At 36.5% G+C, this 25,876-nt stretch overlaps 1 protein-coding gene across 4 annotated transcripts; it reads left to right on the top strand.

Annotated features, from left to right (window-relative positions):
- Positions 1 to 1,908: 1,908 nt before the first annotated feature.
- On the top strand, positions 1,909 to 23,238 carry LOC132603131 (uncharacterized). 4 transcript variants are annotated; one of them, XM_060316041.1, is made up of 6 exons: positions 1,909 to 2,192; positions 2,518 to 2,590; positions 7,702 to 9,009; positions 14,474 to 14,594; positions 21,491 to 21,550; positions 21,637 to 23,238. In XM_060316041.1, exons 3-6 carry the CDS (start codon positions 7,829 to 7,831, stop codon positions 22,972 to 22,974), a joined length of 2,700 nt encoding a protein of 899 aa, XP_060172024.1. In that variant the 5' UTR covers positions 1,909 to 2,192; positions 2,518 to 2,590; positions 7,702 to 7,828; the 3' UTR covers positions 22,975 to 23,238. The 4 variants fall into 4 exon arrangements, with proteins under 4 accessions (XP_060172024.1, XP_060172023.1, XP_060172025.1 ...); XM_060316040.1 differs by having other exon boundaries at positions 7,695 to 9,009; XM_060316042.1 differs by lacking the exon at positions 2,518 to 2,590.
- Positions 23,239 to 25,876: the final 2,638 nt, after the last annotated feature.

Here is a 25,876-nt window from a genome sequence, read left to right as displayed (position 1 = left end):
AAAATTATTAATTGGATTACCCATGGTCTCTAAATTGCAAAATGCATTCAATTCATATGCCCAAAATTATTAATTGGATTATCCATGGTCTCTAAATTGCAAAATGCATTCAATTCATATGCCCAAAATTATTAATTGGATTACCCATGGTCTCTAACATGCAAAATGCATTCAATTCATATGCCCAAAATTATTAATTGGATTACCCATGGTCTCTAACATGCAAAATGCATTCAATTCATATGTCCAAAATTATTAATTGGATTACCCATGGTCTCTAACATGCAAAATGCATTCAATTCATATGCCCAAAATTATTAATTGGATTACCCATGGTCTCTAACATGCAAAATGCATTCAATTCATATGCCCAAAATTATTAATTGGATTACCCATGGTCTCTAACATGCAAAATGCATTCAATCCATATGCCCAAAATTATTAATTGGATTACCCATGGTCTCTAACATGCAAAATGCATTCAATCCATATGCCCAAAATTATTAATTGGATTACCCATGGTCTCTAACATGCAAAATGCATTCAATCCATATGCCCAAAATTATTAATTGGATTACCCATGGTCTCTAACATGCAAAATGCATTCAATTCATATGCCCAAAATTATTAATTGGATTACCCATGGTCTCTAAAATGCAAAATGCATTCAATTCATATGCCCAAAATTATTAATTAGATTACCCATGGTCTCTAACATGCAAAATGCATTCAATTCATATATTCAATCCATATGCCCAAAATTATTAATTGGATTACCCATGGTCTCTAACATGCAAAATGCATTCAATTCATATGCCCAAAATTATTAATTGGATTACCCATGGTCTCTAACATGCAAAATGCATTCAATCCATATGCCCAAAATTATTAATTGGATTACCCATGGTCTCTAACATGCAAAATGCATTCAATTCATATGCCCAAAATTATTAATTGGATTACCCATGGTCTCTAAAATGCAAAATGCATTCAATTCATATGCCCAAAATTATTAATTGGATTACCCATGGTCTCTAACATGCAAAATGCATTCAATTCATATGCCCAAAATTATTAATTGGATTACCCATGGTCTCTAACATGCAAAATGCATTCAATTCATATGCCCAAAATTATTAATTGGATTACCCATGGTCTCTAACATGCAAAATGCATTCAATCCATATGCCCAAAATTATTAATTGGATTACCCATGGTCTCTAACATGCAAAATGCATTCAATTCATATGCCCAAAATTATTAATTGGATTACCCATGGTCTCTAACATGCAAAATGCATTCAATCCATATGCCCAAAATTATTAATTGGATTACCCATGGTCTCTAACATGCAAAATGCATTCAATTCATATGCCCAAAATTATTAATTGGATTACCCATGGTCTCTAACATGCAAAATGCATTCAATTCATATGCCCAAAATTATTAATTGGATTACCCATGGTCTCTAACATGCAAAATGCATTCAATCCATATGCCCAAAATTATTAATTGGATTACCCATGGTCTCTAACATGCAAAATGCATTCAATCCATATGCCCAAAATTATTAATTGGATTACCCATGGTCTCTAACATGCAAAATGCATTCAATCCATATGCCCAAAATTATTAATTGGATTACCCATGGTCTCTAACATGCAAAATGCATTCAATTCATATGCCCAAAATTATTAATTGGATTACCCATGGTCTCTAAATTGCAAAATGCATTCAATTCATATGCCCAAAATTATTAATTGGAATACCATGACCTCTAAAATGCAAAATGCATTTAATTCATATACCCAAAATTATATATATATAAAAAAAAACTTTTCAAATTATACTCCCAAAAATTGTAACGGCATATACTTCCATGATCCATCACAAAAAAACAAAGGAAAAAAAAAAACAATATTACAATCAATCCTACGTGGCAAGAATGTGGGACCCACCTTAAGAGGGGTCCAAAGTGGATAGAAATTTTGTAATTTCCCTTCTGATTCACAAAATCTAAAACCCTGTTTATGTTCTTTCTACTATTATTATTATTGCAAAATTACTCTAACCCAGAAACACACACACACACACACACACACTCACTCACTCAAATTCAGTAGAAAAATATAAAAAATCTGCACTTTGAGAATAATGGGTCTCAAACCCTAGAAAAATTGTCATCAAATAAGGTATACTAATTGATTTCCCTTCAAATTTTGTGTTTTTACTGCATTCTTTAATATGCTATTCTTTGTTGTTAATCATTTAGTTTGATGTTTACTTGTTTGATTTTATCTTTTATGTCATTCTTTTAGACCCCCAAATGGTTCTTTTTTGGCATTGATTAGTTGGTGTTTGAGTTTTTTACTTTGCTTGTTTGTTATCAACTATTTGACTGTTTTCCCCTAAATTTCACCTTCTTGTTTTTTTTTTTTTTGGTATCAAAAGATTAACAAAGTGAATTCATTTAAGGGTGTGTTTGGTTTCTGTCTGCCATTGTTTGTTTCCTTGCAGTCTGGAATCTGGATGTGGATGTAAAGGTTTAATTTTGAAGCAGAAAAAGGAAGTGATTGAGAACACAACAAAGGTTAGAAGTCTGTTGTCGTTGTTGTCGTCCTTTTTCGTTGTTGTTGTTGTTGTTGTCCTTTTCTTACAAAATAAAATTTAGGGGTCGTTTGGTTTCATGTACAACAGCAGCTACAGCGATGACATACCTAGTGTAATCCCACAAGTGAGGTCTGGGGAGGGTAGGATGTATGCAGACCTTACCCCTACGTTGGGAGGTAGAGAGGCATGTTCCGATAGACGTTATATAAAAAGATTAACAAAGTAAATTCATTCAAGGGTGTGTTTGGTTTCTGTCTGCCATTGTTCGTTTCCTTGCAATCTACAAGTGGATGAAAAGGTTTAATTTTGAAGCAGATTAAGGAGGAGAATGAGAACACACAAAGGCTAGAAGTCCGTTGTTGTTGTTTTTGTTGTTGATGGAGTCGTCCTTCTTTTACAAAATAAAATTTAGGGGTCGTTTGGTTTCATGTACAACAACAGCTACAACGACGACATACCTAGTGTAATCCCACAAGTGAGGTCTGAGGAGGGTAGGATGTATGGAGACCTTACGCCTACCTTTGTGGGGTAGAGAGGCTTTTACGATAGACCCTCGGCTCAACATATGAAAAAATTAATGGACGGAATTCATTCAATGCTGGTTTGGATTCTGTCCACCATTGTTTGTTTCCTTGTGGTCTTGATGTGGGTGTAAAGGTTTTAATTTTGAAGCAGAACAAAGAGGAGATTTAGAACACAACAAAGGCTAGAAGTCTGTTGTTGTTGTTGTCGTTGTCGTCCTTTTTTTAAAATTAAATTTAGGCGTTGTTTGGTTTCTTGTACGACAACAACGAGATACCTACTGTAATCCCACAAGTGGTGTCTGGGGAAGGTAGGATGTACGCAGACCTTACCCCCCTACCTTTGTGTTTGGAAGAGATGATGGAGGCAGGAGTTCATTTTGGTCATGGTACTAGGAAATGGAATCCTGGCAGAAGCTTTTACCGATAGACCCTCGGCTCAACATATAAAAGATTAACAAATGGAATTCATTCAATGGTGTGTTTGGATTCTGTCCGCCATTGTTTGTTTCCTTGCAGTCTGGATGTGGATGTAAAGGTTTTTTTTTTTGAAACAGAACAAGAGAGAGACTAAATAAGAGAGAAACTGATAACACAACAAAGGATAGAAGTCTGTTGTTGTTTCTGTTTGTTTTGTTGTCGTTGTCGTCCTTTTTTAAAAATAAAATTTAGGGGTCGTGGTGGACAGAGTTACCTAGTACCTGTTGCTGGTGCGAGGTGACAGGTATCCCATGGAATTAGTCGAGGTGTGCGCAAGCTGGCCCGGACACCACTATTATTAAAATAAAAATAAAAATCTAGGGGTCGTTTGGTTACGTGTATTAATTGAAATATTATTTTTACTGATGCTAATCATTGTATCGATAATCCATGTAGTATTTATGTTGTAATTGGCACATTATTTTGTACCGAATTCGATGTAGAATAAAAATACACGTCTTCGCAATACATGTAATAAACGTAGAGCACGTAACGGATAAAAATCCTTTGTATTGTTACTTATTTAGTTATAATAATACTTATTGATTTCTTATAGTATTTTAATTATTTATTTTAATTTAAAGTTTCGTATGGAAATAAATTTGCATATTCAGAAGATGACCTTATTTATTTACTCATTTATATCAATTTTAATATACGATATTATAAATTCTCTTTTAAAAGTATTCCTTTTTTTTTTTAGATAATTAAAATGGTTAAATTGTTATCATATGCTAAATATTTTTAACTACATATGTTAATAAAACTAAAAAGAATTGGATAAAGTAGTTGGTATTATTAGAAAATACAAACTATTACCCAATGAAAAGAAAACCAAATTGTCCCCAAGGGGATGGTGTATTGGTTGGAACATGGGAATAACAACTTGGAGCCCCCAGAGCTTTGGTCTAGTGGTAAGAGCGCAACATGTGAAGTGTGGGTTAGGCGCACTTCATAAGTTTGAATCCTACTGCAGAGAAAAGCCCAGAGTGGAGAAGGGTAGAGTGTCGGGCCCATTATCCACCGAGTTTTGAACCGTGCGTCATTAGCCTGCGGAAATTTCTCCGTTATTAAAAAAGGATAGCAACTTGGAAATCTCCAGTCTGAATCCTAACTACAAAACATGGTCAGAGCCCATCTATTTCAACTTTGGTGCATTGGATTACCTTGGGACTTGTGCTTGTGCGCCGGATGAGTTGCCCAATGAGTCAAGGTGCATGTTAGTTGACTTAGACACCATTGATATGAAAAGATTCAGATTTTAGTACTATTAACCACAATTAACCAAGAATCCATAAAAAAGTCAATTCATTAGTGTTTACTATTCTTCAAATAATTAATAAGTATTGTATTTTCATTATCAAAAAAAATAAAATAAAAAATTAAGCATTGTATTCTAATCCCATTTAATTTGTTTGCGAGCCAAACAACATTTTTTTTTATCAAGTAATAAAATTATATTAAAAAGGGCAAGAAACAAGCCCGTATAACATAAAGTAGAAAACCTCATAAAAGAAATGATTTTCTACGAAAGACACCTCATGTTCTATCCATATTGAAAACTCGTGGGTGCTCCTAAAAGAAACAAGGTATAAAAGGCTATTCTTAAATGTACGAAATCCTTCTCTACTCCTTCGAAAGCTCTTCTACTTCTCTCTCTCTCTCTCCATATGATCCACATAAGTGCTAGAGCAATACCTATCTTTTTGGATATGTCATTTGGGATTGTAGTGGTGCCTAAGTGCAATTCAGATATGTCGATTCATTCTTTCAGGGAAATGCCTAAGTGCAATTCAGATATGTCGATTCATTCTTTCAGGGAAAATGGGGTGATAGGTAAAGATGTAACACACGTAATTAAAATAAGATGATTAAATGGATGAGTGTTATGGAAGTGCAACATATATAATTTCCTTATTGACTTTTGTAGTACCTTCTTGGTACTTATTAGTGAAATTTACCGTATTTTATCAAAAACGTATTATTATATGATAGGATTATACTAACAAAGTGAAAGGCAAGTTCTATATAACGACTGTAAGACTAACAATATATTGTGAAAGTGAATGTTGGATCTTAGAATATTTTCTCAAGATGAATGTTTCTCAGACAAAATTATACAATATTAAAATGCTAACATCCAATAGAGGGTGCAAGTAAAAACATGGAGGATAAACTCAGCGAAGATTGCCTCAAATGGTTTGACCATGTCCTGCATATACCTACATATGCACTTGTCAGTAGGTACAGATGAGTGAAGGTGCTAGAAGAGGATGGAGTAGACTTAAATACACATGAAGGGATAGTTGTTCCAGACAACACTTTATTTCTCAAAACCAATGACAATTTAGCTACGAACAGAACATCATGGAAGCAAATGATTCATTTACGAGGTACCAACTAATCGAGATTAGAGTTTAGTTGTCTTACACCTATGCCAGTTACAATATTTTCAAGGAGTAATTTTAGTCTGGTTTGAGACTTCGTTTGTCTGCGGAAGGATAATTTTGAGATCTGTAACATCTATTTTTCTGGAGGACCCCTAATTTGTCTTTCCCGCAAGACAACTATTGCATTGCTGGGATGTCATTGGACATTTCGTGTTCTTTTGAAACCAAAGAAGAAAGATTTAGGATGTTTTGGTTTTCTTAGCAGAATCAGATCGCAGAGTTTATGTAAAGATACTGAATGGGTCATCTTGATGTCTGGTTAAAGTGGGACTGCTATTGAAAAACGAAGTTGGGGGACAACAGATGTCATCATGTACCATTATTAGATAGTGAGAGGAGTTGTATATGAGTTGGTTGAGATTCAAGTTGCTCTTCCAGTGCTACTGAGTGGTAACCTTATTAGTCAGTGCCCTGGACTCCACCACTATTACTGTTATCTCCAGAAAGTATAAAATTAAAATAAAACTGATATGAAATAAAGTCTCTTTTATTTAGTTTAGGCTTAATACATACTTTACCCCTCCAACTTGCAGGAAAATTCTTTTCACACCTTTTCTTTGCGGGCATCCTTTTACACACCTTAATTCGTCAATTCCATAGCTAAGATCTCCTTGGATGACTTATGACCGCTTCTTCTTGCGAAGTCCATAACACACCAATGAGAGCACGACACATGTAACATTCAAATAAAAGAAAATGCTGGAAAAAAAAAATACTCCGTCATCTCTTCTCTCGAGTTTCATGAGTTACAGTTTAACCCCAAAATAGTTTTCATCTTGCAAATTTCCCCTTTTCTTCCTTTGTTCAAACCCACCTCTTTCTTTGTGATTAACTGGAGTACTGTTGTACTTTGTTACTGTAAGATTCCCCTTATTACTGGGAAAAGAAACTCCAAGAATTGAACAGAAGACAAAAGCAACTGCTTTTGGTGTAAAAAAACCATGTAGAGGAAGCTGAATCTCTATTAGAATTCTTAGAATCCTTTAAGAAGAACAAGGTCACACAGTTGCTTTTTTGAAATTATAAATATGGCTCCAACATAGCCTTTATTTGATGATTAATATACTGTTTTTATCTTACTTTCCTTTCTCAAAAGAAATAAATAAATAAATATATTGTTACCTTTCTCGACAAAAACCAAAAAGACTGCTTTTTATCGCAATAATTTTGCTCTTTGCGCAATAATGCTGACCAAAGTTTCAGAAGCAAGTTTATGCCATAGACAATCCTTAGAATTATGCTGCATCAATTGTTTGTTTCTCTTGGGAGAAGTTGACTTGCTCAAAGTATCGAACTTTGATCTGGTTTTCCTCATCTTTTATAATAAAATTATTTAAACGAGGAAATATCATCATTGTCCGTCAATTTATCTCAGAAGGCTATGTTGTCACTCAGATTAGAATAAAGATTTAGAACAGCTTACTGATTGTTAGGGACAAAGGGATTAATTGTGTTTTCTTGGGGAATAATCACTCAGATAAAGCTTCTAACAGTACCCTTAATTTCTATTAGCACTCATAGTTTAAGTTCTCCCATTAGTTCTTTTATACTATTCTAGCTTTTTGAAGCGCTAGATCACTGTTATTTGTTTTCTTTTGATCATTCTTTTATTTTATTGATCTTATTTTGCTAGTGACCAGGATTGAGTTACTACTGTTGCGAGCGGATATTATTGGGAGTGGTTTGATGTACAAGGCATGACAATAAGAAATACTAAGTTCATCAAGTCAGAAAACTTTTGCTTTATTACGACTTAAGGAAGCTTGGATGGAAAACAAAATACTTCCATCTTCATCCGGAGGCTACGACATTGATTCCCGTGGGACGCGTTTGGGTAAAAGGATATCAAGGCCAGTTGATTTGCCTGAATTTTCCTGGCCTCCAGAGTCAAGGTTAAAAGAGAATGGTCCAGTCTTATCCACTACAGAAGAAAACACTCGTGAATCAACTGTAAACCAATCTCAGTCTGTCAAAATGGTTGCTCTTGGAGATCGTTTCCAGCGTGATCAATTTAATTATCAGAACAGTGTCGAAGGATATAAATTCACTAGTAATAGGAAGACACAAGAAAATGAAATTGAAAGTATAAACCATTACCCTTTATGCATGCAGTTGCAATCTACACAGCACCAGCATCCACATTGGAAATCTGATGTCCCAACTGGGGAGACGCCTGAATTGCTAAATTGGGTATCAAAGACAAGTAACATGCTTGCACATGCTGACACTGGTAGATCCTCTTCAAAATCCGATAATTTGCATACTGAAAAATCTCAATTCCATCCTTATCAGGAAGATTTGGTTTCTGGGAACCCTGTTGTCACCTCTAGGATGCCATTGGAAATGCATTATGTTTCCACTAGAGTTGTGAGAGAGGTTGGAGCAGTTGAGCAGAATTTTTCTCAGCACCATACCACATATTCCTCTTCTCATGGAAGAGGTTGTCCCGAGGAAGCCAATAGATTTGGGAATTCTTGTGTTCTGGAACCAAGTCTTCAGTCTTCAAACAGAACTGGAAGTAATATTCCCGCATATAGAGATATTCTTTCAGGAGTCTCGGCTTCTACTGACCAAAAGGTTGGTGGAAAGTCATTGCATAATGAGGCTCAGAGTTTCGTTGGTTCTTTTGATAATCGTGTAGACAACTTACTTGAAAGTAGAGGAAGAAGTCACATGGAAGGTGATATGAAAATGAAGGACCTGGAAGCAATAAATAAGGAGAACATCAAGAGTTCTTTGACAGACGACCTTTCCTCTAAAGATGGGCACTCTCCATCAAATGGTGTTCAACATGTTGGATCAAATAAGTCAAACCATAGTTCTCACAGATCAGATAAGAAGACTAGGTTACCGTCTAATAAAATGTCTCCTGCAGCTGAAAAGCTATGGGATGGATCTCTTCAGCTAAACTCATCTATTACTGTGTCTGTGGTGGCTTTCTTCAAAAGGTCTTTCCATTTACTTTTCTTTTTGGTTATAGACATTTTGCTTACTACTTTTAAAAAACTGCAAGCTACCTTAGAAGTAATACTAAGTTTTTCCTTTATATTATTGAGGGGTTAGCTGTTGTAGATTAGTTTTGTGAAATTGGTAACATGTTATATTCATCAGCACCAAGATAGTAGATTAATCTCGGCAACCTAATAATGAAAAAGTCTCTCTTCTCATGTACGTGATAAGACAACTTTAAACAATAAATTAGTCCCCATCTCCTAGCATATCCTGTCCTCTCTCCATGTACGTGATAAGACAACTTAATATTGGAATAAGAATTTACATCTTAAAAAAGAAAATAATGAAAAAAGAACCTAGTCAATTGCAGGTGACAATTAAGCTAGTTGTATCCAGTTCTTTGAAACAGAGAGACTTAATTGGTCTTGATAATTGAAAAGCTTGAGAAAAACTTGTAATTAGTAATTTCAGGCCTCCTTACAGCACCATTTTAACTTTTAGCTGATTTGCTTGAGATCAGTCCTCAAAAGTCTGACTGTAAAAGTTGATTGAGCCAAATGAAATCAGCCGCTTTCTCCAACTTTCTGAAACTGTCCCTTTGTGATGGGGTTTGATTGAACCAAAGAAATCAGCCACTTCTTTCCCATGTTTTTTAAACTGTCCCTTCACGATTCAGGTTTTCGTCAACAAAGAGGATTGGCTCATTCAGAACGAACAGCTTTGGTTGGGGTCTAAGCTCACAAAGTTTCTCTCACCTAATCTTGCCTTGTTATATATCTACAAATGAAGTTGTATATTGAGTGTTTGATTTAGTACAATATACTTGTAATGAAATACTAGTAAATAGAAAGATAAAAAGAAAGGACATTTGGAAAGGAATCAGAAAATAGCAAGAAATCAGAAACAGCTGTGGAGGACCATCTGCTGGACCATTTGGAAGGAAATGAACATTGCTTATTATGAAAAAAAAAAAGGGCTCACATATCCAAAATAAAAAATACTTATCTTCAAAATCTGTTCTTTTGGTGTAAAAGAGGTTTAATTGAGAGTATGGATCAGTTTTTGGAGTTTTTAGATTTGTTAGGAAATTTGTAACTGGTTTCTTTCTGTTGTAGCTGTTGACTGCTTCTGATGCAGTCTTTTGTACCTCCTTGATACTTTTAGTAATAAAAGTTTTACCTTATCAAAAAAAGAGAGAGAGAGAGAGAGAGAGAGAGAGAGAGAGAGAGAGAAAGAGAGAGAGAGAGAAAGGAGCAATAGCACCCTCTTTTTTTTTTGATACTGGTAACATAATAGCACCCTCTTGATAGGACAATAAAGTGACTATTGCTGCTTTATTTTCAAAACTCTTGAGTTTTAGTTGGATTGATTTCATTAGGTCTTTTATCTGTGTTATCAGTGAGTTGATGAGCTTCGTAATATTTGACGGGCAGAAAAGGTTTTGCTGCCTCTAACATTTCTACAGACAAGATGAAGCAAAACTTCTCATTTTGCGGGGACTCATGCCATGCAAGAATCTTGTATCAACTGAAAATGTTCTCCCCTTGCCTCAAGTTAGATATACCATATCTTTTATCTCCAATCTGCTATAATGCACACTTCCCAAACACAATTTAGTACTACTTTCTTTGTTTCAATTTATGTGTCTTACTTTCCTTTTTAGTTTGCTCAAAAAGTATGGCATTTCCTTTTCACAAAAAAAAAGAAGAATAACACGTTCTATATTTGATTAATCCTTAAATTTCAACATCCAACATGGTATGTTTAAGACCACAAGATCAAGGATATTTTAGTTTAAGGCCACAAGATTCAAACGTCTTCCTTACTTTCATAAACTCCGTGCATAATCAAACCAAGACACATAAAATGAAACGGAGTTAGTGTAACATGTGAACTACATTCTGCACACTACCCATCTGATATTCACTCAACCTTATATGTATGTGGTACTAAGATCCTCCGCTTCACCCAAACATTTGCACATGAAGCACCGATTAACATATAAGATCCTCCGCTTCCTTAGATTCTCTGCTGTCAGGATCACTCCCCTTACTGCCAGCCATGCAAAGAAACACACCTTCCTGCGCCTCCTGGAGTCCAAATAGAATGATGTGTGAAAACCGATTCCTCTCCAACATGCTCTGGTAATATGATTTAACAGTGAACATTCCGTCCCTATCCTCTCAGTATCTAAAAAACAGAAGTACCATACGATGCACTCTGCCTCTACAGTAGATCAACCAAGTTTTGAAATCCATCCATCCCAATCCTGAAGAATACTTCTTAATCTCAAATCCCAATGTACTTTACTTGTACAGTAGATCAACCAGGAGAATTTATGATTTCTAACTACAGTTTAAATGCTACAATTGAAAAAAGAAAAATATTTCTTTGCCATCAATCAGTAATAGTTGAAGTAATGAAAAAAATCCCCTATTTGTTTGTTGAGAAATGCGAAACAAAAAAAGAAAAAAAAAATCCCCCGTTAGGATTGAAATTATACTCCCTGTCCCTCGCTTTGCCAGTCCATGAATATGCCACACCCAGCAGTTCGAGGAGTTGGCTAGATACGGGTCGAAGCCCTGCCTCGAAAAAGCCAGGGCTTTTGGTCAGATTCCAGGCTCCGACCCATCTCTTTCTGATGATTTCTGAGTTGTCAGAATGATCGAACCAGGAGTCCCATTCATTCATGTATGTGAGCAACTCTCTGTTCCCATTCTCCACCGGGTCATCAAGTGATTAGCCAGCTCAATCCTTTTTTTCTTCTGATGATCTTCACCCTACAACTGAAAAAAGTATTGTTGAACTGTATGACCATCTCATCTAAAATTAAGATCTTAGAGAACACACTTTTATTTACTTAATTATGTCTTCAAACGCTCCCTCATGTACGAGCTTGGTTCGTTTTTCATGGGCCAAGCACGTGATTTTTTATTTTTGGTAATTGGTGGGGTGAGATTCGAACCAATGACTCTTGCCTTATTTGATACCATGTTGAATTGTGTGACCATCTCATCTAAAAGCTTAAGCTGTTAGACAGAGCACGCTTTTATCTAGTTATTTATCGGAAACAGCCTCTCTACCCCAGAAAAGGTAGGGGTAAGGTCTACATACACCCCACCCTCCCCAGACCCCACCTGTGGGATCACACTGGGTGTGTTGTTGTTGTGTATGTCTTCACTCTTCAACAAGTATGTTTTCGTTAATGTCTGTTTGTTGTTGTAGTATTAGTTTCAAATAATTTAGGATTATTTACGCGTTCTGAACGTTGCAATTGAAAAAAAGTTGGCCCTTTTCCTTTTCGAGTCTGCATCGAGTCATCCAAAATGTTCTAGTACATCTTGGATGTCAGGTCCATAGTAAAAGCCAACTTATCCTATTTGTTCAATGAGATCCGGCATAGAAGCTCTTTCCGTACATCATGTTATGTCAATAGAGGTGGTGTAACATGTGATCATACATACAACTTATAATGTTTGGTTGAATGCTCTTAGAACTTTAGAACTTGTTGCTTTTTTAAAAAAAATAATTATTTTGTAGAACACTCCTATTAGTTCTCAAAAATGGTTGTCTTTTACGTGCATGCTGTGTATGTACTGGCTTATATTCAGGCAATCTTCCCTTTGATCATTTTTGTGATAATTTTAGCTGAAGGGTCCTCCTTTTGCTGTGATGTGCATGGATTGAAGATAACTAAGCTTTTGATGACCTAGTTAAACTTAAGACTTTAATAACATGTATCAACGATTCATTGCCGCAACTAGTGGAGAGATTGAATTAGGTTATTGATTAAGTAGTAGAAACATGAACTGTAATAAGGCTATCACTCACCATACAAGTGTGTAGCTCGAGTGCATGGTCAGCGATCAATCCAAATGCATACTTCAATCAATCTATAACCACAGAGTATCCATCTAGTGTCAATTTTCCGAGAATAGCATCGTCTGTCCCTATTTGCAACTTATTTGGATATGAAGTATATAAATTTAAAGAATCCCATATTTCATTGTACATTCAAAACATTGCTGCTTCATTTTATTTTTTTCGTTGGTTTTCCTGGGAAATTGTTTTTCTATGCCTCTTACAATTGAAAGATATTTGGTCCTTTTGTGTTTGAGAGTTGGCCAGTCAGTCATAAACTCATACCAATCTCAAAGCTTAAATGTGGAACTATTTTAATGTACATCACATATGCCAGTTCATCTGGAGTGAAGTTAAGAGAAAAGGGAAAAAAAGAAATTGCGTCAGTGGGATGTGTAGTATAAGATGTTAGATAACTGGTTCTGTTACCAAAATAAAAAAGAAAGATGTTGGATAACTGGTCTTTTATATTGGAGAGATAACTAGAATTCCTTCATGGCGGCCTTCATTGATATGTAAAACACACCGAGCTAACTTCCAAATTGTATACCAGAACAGAGTTGGGAATTTTTACATCTTTTCTAGTAGGTAGTGCATCATGGGGTTTGCATTCTTCATATGCGTTCAATTTAATTAGTTATGTTCTTGAATTGTGTCTATTTGAGTCAATGTAGTTAACTTAGTTCTAAGTTCTAACAGATTTTCTTAGATATGTTTAGTCTTTACTGAGTGTTTAATATGATGGCTCTTTCAATATGAAGTTTGGCAGGTGTTTTCTCTGTATTCAGGATAGATTCCTGTCTTTCATGGTTCCCTATTTAATAACTTTATTTTTTCTGCCTTTACTACAACAACAACAACAACAACAACCCAGTGAAATCCCACATCTTGGGGTCTGGGGAGGGTATAATGTACGCAGACCTTACTCCTACCAAGGTAGGATGGCTGTTTCCGAGAGACCCTCGGCTCAATAGAAGCATAAAAAGGGGGGTCAGATAAGATTAAAAGATTTAAAACGATATTGCAATGAAATAATGCAAGCGACACAGTAAAACAGGATAATCAAGGAATTCAAAGCGATATGGAAATGCAAATCACGAAAGCGGCACAGATAAAATAGAGTAATCAAAGTACAGAAAGTAGCAAATAATAACATAAATCAAAGCACAAGAAATTATAATGCGCTAATGCACCTACTAATGAGGAAAGATAACGAGACTTATATACTAGCCTTCTACCCTAATGTGGGTCCTCCACACCTTCCTATCTAAGGTCATGTCCTCGGTAAGCTGTAACTGCGTCATGTCCTGTCTAATCACCTCTCCCCAATATTTCTTTGGCCTACCCCTACCTCTTCTGCATTTACTATTGTGCATAATCTATCTGGCTTTCCATTTTCCATGCTGTTGTTCATAATTTTACTTGCTCTTGCACTGATCCTCTTCACACGTGATGCTGGTGGATCTATTTCTGTTTACTTGATTTGTAGCATTACAGACCTGCATGCATCGCAAGCTGCTTTCTGTCCCTTCTTTGATAATTTTTGGTGTCCACTATAGTCATATTTTGTTGACCCTATGTATGATGATTTTTATGTAGCGGTGAGAAGTTGCTTGATATCAAGTGGTCTGAACCTGTAGAAGTTAAAGGCAAAGTAAGATTAGATGCATTTGAAAAATTCATTCAAGATCTTCCTCGTTCACGAAACCGGGGACTAATGGTAAGACTTGTTATCTTTGTTCTTTTAATTTAACAGTCCTTTAATACCGAGAGTTAACATGATTCATTCGTAATAGATGCCTATAAATTTTTCAAAAAAGAAAAAAAAATGCACTTTCCTTTTAAAATTTCAGCTGAAAAGGAGAAACATGAAATGGTGGTTAATAGAAAATTAGTAGAAGATGTGAAACGTCTGTTTTTATATGGGATGCATTTCACTAGTCTCTGATTACTTACTTCCTCCTCGGTCCTTAAAAAGAAAAAAAAGAAGTCACCTGTTTATTGGCTGCCTAAACTTATTCCAAAATTGTACCTTACTTGTTGCTGACACTTTTCTCTGCAAAGGTTTTAAGTTCTTGAGACTGATGAAATACAATACTCCCTCCATCCAATCTAACAATCCTTGTTGACCTGGCATGCTTATCTAGAGAAGATAAACATACTTAGATACTCCAGAAGTTTTTCGTCATCTTGGCAAAGGTAGCTACTGTCCATAAGTTGGCTAACACAGTACTCAAGTTAGGATATTGGTAGAAATTATGAATTTAGGAATGATACAGCAGAATCATCATCTAAGAATTCCCAGAAAACAATAGAACTGAACTGAGACATAAATCTTGGTACGAAAAGATCGGGTTATCTTTTGTTTCCTGATAAAGGTATAAAAGATCAGGTAACTTTGCACTCAAGAGCCAATACTCATCTCAATTGTAGAAGGTTTGGTTTACTGGTGATTTTGCTGATTTAAGAAATCCGTTGAAACCTGTCAAAATTAGTGAGCAAAGGCAGCACAAAGCTGACATTATCTGCTTGTAGATCAAGTGGAGAATGCTCATTGCTGCATACTTGCTAAAAACCTGCTATTACTAATTTGTTTGCATTAAAATTAAACCAAACCTCCTATTCGGCTACCAGGCAATAGCAACCTTTCCTGTCTTTGGATTTTGTTCAGGCTGGGTTTTGCAAAAAGTCATGATAAAAAATCAAAACCTATATAATTTGAGAAAATAAACCGCTGATCAATCTCAAAGGATGTAATATCCCTACTTAAATTTTGTGAACTATCAACAATCAGAAATATTATTAAGAACCATCGTAACAATGCTAAATAAGTGTGTGTTTGGCTAAGCTTATAAGCTGGTCAAATTGACTTATAAGAATCTTTTGGTTTTTCTACACGTTTGGTAAATACCCAAAGTGCTTATAAGCCATAATAAGTCAAAAGGTTTTGCTTATCTACACGTTTGGAGAACACCTAAAGAATTTTTTGGTTTATCTACGTGTTTGGTTATTCCAACTTATCACTTTTCAGCTTCTAAGCACTTTTGTAGTCTTTGGCATAGTCCACTTCCAGCATTGCCAGCAGTGTTATTCCAACATTCCAGCAGCTCTCTTGTAGTCTTTGGCATAGTCCACTTGATTCCTTTCATGTTCAGAAATAGTTGCCAGATCTTGTAGTCTTTGAACTCCAGACAACTTGTTCTAATACTATCTGTCTTCAATAGGCTTCTTGATTTGTTTGGATCATTTACCCCTCAGTCCTCCAACAAGGCAGAAGCAATGGCAAAACAAAAACATTATCTGAAGTTTCACCAGAAATAAAGCATTCCTCTTATACAAATTTTTATCAATACAAATACAACAGTATTAGCACTATCACCAGTAACAGTACAAAACAACAGTGGCCAGTGATTACTTCCATTTATTTAAGGTATAATAGAACGAATCGCAGTTTTACCACCAAACTATACCCGCTACAATCCGATTATTGCATACAAATGCAACTTTTGTCAAACAGGGGAATTGTGTAATCAAGACAGGATAAGATAGGGTCGTCAAAACCACTAAAATCATAACATAAAAATGCTGCTTCAATCAAATTAGCTATATGCAACCAACGAGCCTTTAGTGGCATATGCAATTGTTTCTTAACTTTCTTCAGCTTCTACAATCTTTTAACCAAAACTTGTCCCACCTGAAGTAATCTTTCATATACGGTGTGTTAAAAAGAGAAAGAGTTCCGCTACTTAACACTATTCTTGAAGTTTCAACATGTTACAAATTTCACAAAAAAAAAAAAACAATTCTTGAAGTTTCAAGTAATAACTTTCTAAGATGGAAGAAGACGAAGGTTAATGATGAATGGGATTCATGAATTGGGCCTCTTATCCATACATTTGAATTGGATTAAACCAAATGAAATTTTTATTCTTAATCAAAAAGAAAAAAAGTACTCCCTCTGTCCTAATTTATGTGATACACTTTCCTTTTTAGTCTGTCCCAAAAAGAATGATACATTTCTATATTTAAAAATAATTTGACTTGAAACTTCCCCTTTAACCTTTAATGAAATGATTTACAGCCACACAAATATCTATGACTTGTTTTAGACCACAAGTTTCAAAAGTCTTCCTTTCTTTCTTAAAGTCCGTGCCGAGTCAAATTATATCACATAAATTGGGACGGAGGGAGTCGTAATTTCTCCATTCTATCAAAGTGTGACCTTATTGGGATTTTTAAAGTGGATACTTCATTTTAAGTATCTAATTAGCTTTGAGCAATCAAATGTCACGTCCCAAACAGACGTGATTGGCACCCACACTAGTCCTACAGTCGGTGAACCAATCCCTTAGCCCATTATCAAACCAATTCCAATTACTTAAACCAATTAATAAACACTGCTCACGAATAATGGAATAAAATGTCTGACAATAAAATAAACTATTTAGCAAGTGCGGAAATCTAGCTATTACATCCCAAAAGCTGAAAGTCACCGTACAAGAACTCTAACCAACAATGTCTAAAAGAAGAGATACTGTCTAAAAATAAACATAATGTTTGGGATGAAAATAGACATCTGAAATAAAGAAAGATCTTCAGGCGGCATGGCACGGATAGGAGCTCACCCTCTGATCTTGGTAACGAATAATCTCAACTAGATGCGAGGTCTGTAAGACGTTTCTGGCTCAAAATCTGCACTCACAGAAAAAGTGCAGCAAGTGTAGGTCAGTACAAACAACACGTACTGGTACGTATCATAGGCCGACTAAGATTAGTATCATGCATACATACATAAAATAAATGAAATAGGCAGACAAGCACAACAAACATGGATCACAATAAATATCCTCAAATAATCCTCTTTCAGAATCAATCACCAATTACCAAACAATGAAACACCAATGCTCAAACCGAAAGTAAAACAATAAACAATGAAGTTTCCAGCTCTTTCACATATATGTACACACATGCTGAGTGATAATGTTTTCCCCAAATAGTCATGACTTGCAGGGGACCCATGGTGTCCATGCTCGTTCCGGAACGAACCTCGGACCACGAGCTCACACTAGGCTACATCGTCACCCCCTGTCAAATGTGCCTTAAAAGATGTATATGTTCCATCTCAATCATCATCAACGTCTTATAATCAAATCACAAGGAATGACTCAAGAACACGTATCAAGTCAACATCAATGAAGTATAACCAAATAAGACAAGTCACAATAAGACCCACAAATAATCTGCTCAATGATAATATAATATGAAGCTATCTCAATCAGTCTCTGAAGGGTATATATGAACACCTTCCTTGCAATGGTCTCAAGAATACCATTCAAGTTTATTAACCTCAACAATGGAGAAACACTTCACACAATTTAATCATACAACTAACAACAATCACCCAAACTCCATGTCCGAAGTCCTAGACATGCTTTCTCCCATAGATTCTACGACATATACAATCAACTAATCAAAGTCTAACTCAAGTAAACCGTAGCCTACCTCGAAGCCGAACTGGAACAATGCAATCACTCCGTAATAGCTTTTCCTTTCCTCAAAGCTTCGGAACGTTCAAAGTCTAGAATTACAATTCTAAGTAAGTAAAGGATCATCAACTTAACAATAACAAATTGGGGATGACAACCCCACCAATTCTACCCTTAATCAAATGGGTTAATTATCCTTAGGATCATAATCATCCTAATGCTAGTCTCAAGCATCATATTGAATCAATTAATGGGTTCTCTAATCATTTCAACCCTACAAATATGGTTTTAGCCAAAGTTCCCATTTTTATTGGAACCCTAGGTCTCAACAAACAATTCTCATCATTGAATATCCAATTCTCATGCTATGAAGTGATAATCTCTAACCTTAGATGTTTAAACAATCAATAAACAACAATAAACAATAACCCATTCATATTCTAGGGTTTCATGAATTTAGGTGTTCTAACCCTTCAATTCTTCCCCAGACTAGCCTTTATTTGGTGCTAGGAGTTAATACGATTAAAGAACTAACGAGATTAATGGTGAAAAGTTACCTTGATGAAGAGTATTGACCTTGCTTTAGAAAATTCGCCTCAAGGGTTCTTGGGAACTGTTTTTGGAGTTATGTGAGGAGTGGGGTCGAAATAAGGTATTTAACTTCGGCAGCGGTCCCCGCTTCGCTGCAGCGAGAACCCCCCTCGCTGCAGCGGGCCTTTGAGAAATCCATCCTTCGCTGCAGCAGGACCCCTCCTCGCTGCAGCAGTCTCGTTGCAGCAGAAATCCTTCCGCTGCAGCGATGCGTTTTAGGCAGTGAGCACGAATTTTTCTACATTTTTATACTTAGTCTCTCAAAATCATTCTAAGGCCCTATGAACACAAGCCAACAAACAAACCAAGTTAAAAACACATCACAGAGTCACTTATAAATTACAAAACACAACATAAAACACACCCCAATTTATTTAGGTCCGCTCATTCCTAACCTCGGGAAAGTACTAGCAAAGGTAGAATGGTCAACGCTCGCATAACGACCAAGCGGGTCGTTACATCAAAGTTACTAAGCGAGATTTGACTTATAATTGTTTAAGTCACAAAACAATACTCCATTCCCTATTAGGTGTCCCATTTTGGTTTGGAAAGTTGAATTTATTCTATATGAATGAAAATGGGCTAAAAGCGGGACATAAATGTTGATTTTTGGAAAACTTTGAGTATCATATAGGATTAAAGTTGGAATGCATCTTTTGATCAGAAAAATATTGAAAAAGAATTGATAAAAAAAAGTGGTCACAATTTTGAAACATACTAAAATAAAGAATCAGCTACTTTCAATCCCAAGTTAGTGTGGGTCTACTAAACTAACAGAACAGATAGTTAATTTGGGATAGCAGGAGTTATTACAAAGCACCGAAGCATGGTAAAAGCATTACCATAGGATGAAGTTTTAGTTGACGAAAGAAAACTAAAGAGATTAATTAATTTTTTGACAGTAATAGATTCAAATGTTGACCATAATAGTCAACTAGAATTGTTACTTTGAGAGAGGAGTATTATTTTTACCTGAACATATTGTTGTACATTATACATTACCTACATTATGATATTAATCATTGGATGATCAACGTTTTGTTGTACATTATACGTTACCTAGCTAAATTACGATATTAATCATCGGATGATCAGCCTGCTCATCCTTTCTCGCTGGAATATATACAAAGCATTATTCAAAAAATTACTTGCATCCCCAGCTTGAGGAAGAGTTTGTTCATCGAAACTACTCCCTCCGTCCATTTTATGTCATGATGTTTGACTGGCACAAATATTAAGAAAAAAAGAAAGACTTTTGGAACTTGTTTAAACAAGCCATAAAACATATGTGTGGCTATAAATCATCTAATTAAGGGGAAAATGAGAAATCTAAGTTACATTATTAAATATTGAAATGTGTCATTCTTTTTTAACAAACTAAAAAGGAAAGTGTCAAATGAAATGGGACAGGGAAGTAGCTGCCCGCTTTCACAGTACTTGCGTTGCTTAATGTGAATCAAGGAACCTCATGAACTATTGCATTGACCTGTTAATGTGAAATAAGCAGCAAAATTTATATAACTTTGTCACCTATTTAAGGCCCTAAGATCATCCCTTGTACAAAGGGAATATGTTAAATAGACAATGTACTGTGGCCAGAGATACCACATTGCGTCCTTGCTCAAGTAACACTAGCTGATGCACATAACCTTTCCTTTCCTAAGGTTTTCCGCCATCAAGATCACCCCTCTAGCAGCTAACTACGTGAAAAACACACCTTCCTCGTTACCTTAGGAATCCAGACCAACTTTACAGGAAAAATCTCCTCGTCCCTCACCAAAAGCTTTTCATAAAAGGACTTGACAGAGAATACATAATTGTTTCCCAACTTCCATCTCAACGTATCTGGTCTATCAACCGGCTCACGATAAAGCTGGAGTAGAGCTAGGAACCTTTGAAACTCATCCACATCCCAATCCTCTCAAATCCCAAAACGTTTCTTCCCCTCGAGTCCCCCTTATGTGCTGGACTACCATCTCCCTTTGACAAGACACTCCATAAATGCTCGGAAACTCATCTTTTAGCAACATGTCTCCGCACCATTTGTTTCCCCAAAACTAGCTCTACTCCCTTCCCCTACCCTGAAAGAGGTATTATCATAGAAATCTGCCCATCCCTTCAAAGATATTCCTTCACAGTCCACAACCAAACGCCAAAGTGGTATCATTAGTTCTCCAACCCCCTTCCATCACCCCATATTGATCTACTATCACCCCTCTCCATAAGGATTGGAGCCCCACCCCGAATCTCCAAGGCTTTACAAGACCTGTAGTGCATAAAAGCTAATATTTGTTGTATCAAGGCACAATAAGGCTAATTCAGAATTATATGCTCTAGTGATCAGATGATTCGGATACATTGGCTTTATTAGTCTGATTTATGTTGACAGGTGGTTGTAACTCTTAATGGAATTAGAGTGTTCAGATTTTTAATAGATGAGTTATCTAAGTGATAAAGTTTTAAATTTTTTGTTACTGAGGAAAATGTTCTCTTCGCCGAAGTATTATTTTGGTATTTAAGTAAATTGTTTTCTGTTCAGGTAATTTCTCTTTGCTCCAAGGAGGGAGCTTCTGAAAAAGGACTCAAGGACATGAAAGAGGTAAATGCTACTATCCCTACCACTAAATGAAGCATATTGATTGTCTGTAAATGTTTCCCTGCTCAAGGTAGTGTTGTCTCCATTAGGCTGCAAAAGGATATATAATAGGTGAAAGAGTCGGACTTGCAAAGCTCTCTCCAGGTGTTGATCTCTACCTTTGTCCTCGGAGCGATGCAATTATCACTATTCTAGCAAAATATGGTTTCTTTAAGGGAATGGCAGCTGTGGAAGGAAACTCTGAGTTGATGATTGGTTGTGTTGTATGGAAGAAGAATCGAACTGCTTTGACTTCTGTTGCTAAAAAGTCTGAGGAAAAGGCTAATTCTTCGCAGGAGCAGCTTCAAAAGTCACCATGTGATTCTTCTACGTTGCAAGGTGAGAGACAAAGTTCTTTATCTGTGCCATCAACTGAGAGTTCAAAACGATCTGCCCCACAACAGGCAAATGTCACGGATGACAAGAATGTGAACAGTATTGATTCCTCAAGCAAGACAACCTTAACAACTTCAGGTGTGAAGTCACCCCCTTTTCAGCAAAAAGAATCTGAACTTTTTAGCTCGCGTCTTTGGGGATCGAGCAGTGAAGCTTCACATCAGTCAAATGCTGAACCACCCAAGGAAAGTACGGACCTCCCAAAAGCTGTAATACCGTTGCTGCCTAATGCATCAAAATGGAAGATGGCATTATCAGATGATGATGATCTCCCTGAATTTGACTTTGGAACTTCTAGTGGAATATCTTCAAGTTCACATCGTTCTGATGGATCCATTCTTGGCAATAGGCTTCAACTTTCTGGAAGTAGGATTTTAGATATGTCTAAACAGCCAACCGTACCTGTGGCACCTTCCTTTTCCATGAGTATTCCTAGGTCGGTAATATCGGTCAGTAAAGACATGCCCCTAGCTAGAAATGTTAATGACCATGGTCAACTGGTCACTGGTTCTAGGCAAATGGAAGAAAAGCATCACAGCCAAAGTCATGCTATTCCAGTGGCAGTTACAGTTTGTGCCTCTGGTTCACCAATTGTTCTGTTTGATAGCTCGGATAAGAAAAACTTATTTTGTGATGATGATATGCCTGAATGGTTGCCACCAGATGCTCGGAATGAAAGAATAAATGAACCACCAAGAACCTTACACCCTGAATCTTCAAACTCAACCTCAAGAATGTTTACCCCTCTTCCTACAGGATCAGTATTTCCTTATCCGTCCTCCACCACAGCCCATAACAGTTTTTCTTCACAACCATCTCCTCCACTCTATCATCTGCCTGTCAATTCCAAAGTGCCACCCCCCATACCCTCTCAAGATGGTCCTAGTTATATGACAGGATTCACCTTTAATCCTGTTCCAAGGCCACAGTCTGGTTCACTTGCTGCTGCAAGTTCTTTGCAGCCTCCTGATAAAAGAGTAAGGAGGTCTTGATAGTAGCTTGTAAACTCAATCAACAGTTGGACAGTTCTTCAAAAGTTATTCAGCGCATTTCAAAGCTGTAAATATGCATGGATAGCTAGTCAGGACAGGCTATAGTTGGTTTTTCTTTCTCTACTTCTTTTTCTATTCCCTTCATGTGAAGTAGTGTTCCTACAGTAACAGTCAAACAGAGGACTATTGTTGTGAACAGGCTCTTCTGCATCTTATACTTGGTTCATTTACCTGCCTTAATTAGTTGTCTTGTTGATTTTCTTTTTCCAGTTTCCTCACCAGTCCCAAGCCCCTGTTTATCGTTCATGCTATATCTGTTTGTTGTAGATGGATAATGTGCTTAGTAGTGTAAGTGTGTAACAAATAATGTGCTTAATATAGTATAAGTGTTCCAAATAATTTGCTTAATAGTGTCAAATGTGTAAGAAACATGAAACAAGTAGTGGTTTTCTGGCTAGCTCTGTAACTCCTATGTTGGCATTGATTCATTTTCCATGACAGGTGAGGATTTTATTCAATTCGCAAGATAATTGGACAAAATATGTTTCCTGTTTCCAAAGCCAAGTGATCATATGTGGATTTCCTTGTGCATCTAGGTGTGTCGAGTACATGTATCCATAGGGTTATTTGGACTTGGTTAATGCACTAAGTTTTCATGCCTTAACATTCATTTTGTTTCCTCCTTCATTAAAAAGAAAAATCTAACATAAAAACTTTGCAATACTAATAATGTTTGGTTTTGGTAATAAAGTGTTGCATTACAAATAAAACGTTGGCTTTCAAGATAACATAAATGATACATGCATAACTTATGCAAGAATTTGTGTATTATCTTACATGTTATTATAGAATGTGTAATAAGAGTAGATGGGGTGAAAAGGGAAGGATATTTGACTATATAGATACATGTTTGCTAGTTGCATGTACTTAATAAGTTCACCATAAAAGAAAAAGAACCCACTTAAGGAAAGAACAACTATGGATTCAGGCAGTGGGTATCCCTCTACATGTATGGTCAGAAAATGTGGGGGCTTATATTGGCACTGATGAACACTAGAAAAGGTCTCATCTTCTCTAGGTTCATATTTGTACTAAGAATTCTAAATAAGAATCCCTGGGAGGATTGAATTGAAGGTGATTGAGTGAAATTTTCATTATCAATGATGCCCATGCCAGATCAGCAGCTACCGGTAAAGCATTAACGGTGCAACGCTTGGACTAGAGGTCGCAGAGGTGAAGCATGTCCAATGCTTAATCAACTATGAAAAAAGAATTGCAATTCATGGGAAAGCTTATAAGGGGGAGGAAGCAAAAAAGCTCTCTCAAAATGAAAGTAAAAATTACTAGTTGGAACGTGCGGGGTCTGAATGATGGAAGTAAGAGATGTACCATATAATCCTTGGTACAAAAGTGGAAGCCAGACATCCTATGTATACATGAAACCAAAATCGAGGACTGTACAATAGGATTGACAAGGCAAATGGGGTTCCAGATGGGTCCTCAAGCAGGACAACCTTAACAACTTCAGGTGTGAAGCCACCCCCTTTTTAGCAAAAAGAATCTGAACTTTTGAGCTCGCGTCTTTGGGGATTGAGCAGTGAAGCGTCACATCAGTCAATTGCTGAACCACCCAAGGAAAGTACGGACCTCCCAAAAGCTGTAATACCGTTGCTGCCTAATGCATCAAAATGGAAGATGGCATTCTCAGATGATGATGATCTCCCTGAATTTGACTTTGGAACTGCTAGTGGAATATCTTCAAGTTCGCATCGTTCTGATGGATCCATTCTTGGCAATAGGCTTCAACTTTCTGGAAGTAGGATTTTAGATATGTCTAAACAGCCAACCATACCTGTGGCACCTTCCTTTTCCATGAGTATTCCTAGGTTGGTAATATCGGTCAGTAAAGATATGCCCCTAGCTAGAAATGTTAATGACCATGGTCAACTGGTCACTGGCTCTAGGCAAATGGAAGAAAAGCATCACAGCCAAAGTCATGCAATTCCAGTGGCAGTTACAGTTTGTGCCTCTGGTTCACCAATTGTTCTATTTGATAGCTCGGATAAGAAAAACTTAATTTGTGATGATATGCCTGAATGGTTGCCACCAGATGCTCAGAATGAAAGCATAAATGAACCACCAAGAGCCTTACCCCCTGAATCTTCCAACTCAACCTCAAGAACATTGCCCCCTCTTCCGGATCAGTATTTCCTTATCCATCCTCCACCACAGCCCATAACAGTTTTTCTTCACAACCATCTCCTCTACTCTATCATCTGCCTGCCAATTCCAAAGTGCCACCCCCATAGTTGACGGCTTCACCTTTAATACTGTTCCAAGGCCACAGTCTGGTTCACTTGCTGCTGCAAGTTCTTTGCAGCCTCCTGATAAAAGAGTAAGGAGGTCTTGATTGTAAACTCAATCAACAGTTGGGCAGTTCTTTGAATATTATTCAGCGCATTCCAAAGCTGTATATATGCATGGATACCTAGTCAGGCTCATGGACAGAGGAGTAAACTGAGACAGGCTATAGTTGGTTTTTCTTTCTTTACTTCTTTTTCTATTCCCGTCATGTGAAGTAGTGTTCCTACAGTAACAGTCAAACAGAGGACTATTGTTGTGAACAGGCTCTTCTGCGTCTCATACTTGGTTCATTTAGCTGCCTTAATTAGCTGTCTTGTCGATTTTCTTTTTCCAGTTCCCTCACCAGTCCCAAGCCCCTGTATATTGTTCATGTTATATCTGTTTGCTGTAGATAGATAATGTGCTTAGTAGTGTGTGTAACAAAGAATGTGCTTAATAGTGTCAAATGTGTAAGAAACATGAAACAAGTAGCGGTTTTCTTGTTAGTTCTGTAACTCCTATGTTGGCATTGATTCATTTTCCATGACAAGTGAGGATT

Source organism: Lycium barbarum, chromosome 7 (assembly GCF_019175385.1).
Source record: "Lycium barbarum isolate Lr01 chromosome 7, ASM1917538v2, whole genome shotgun sequence".
Lineage (NCBI taxonomy): Eukaryota > Viridiplantae > Streptophyta > Magnoliopsida > Solanales > Solanaceae > Lycium > Lycium barbarum.
Note: the sequence above shows the minus strand (reverse complement) of the source record. Positions and strands in the feature narration are given on the sequence as shown.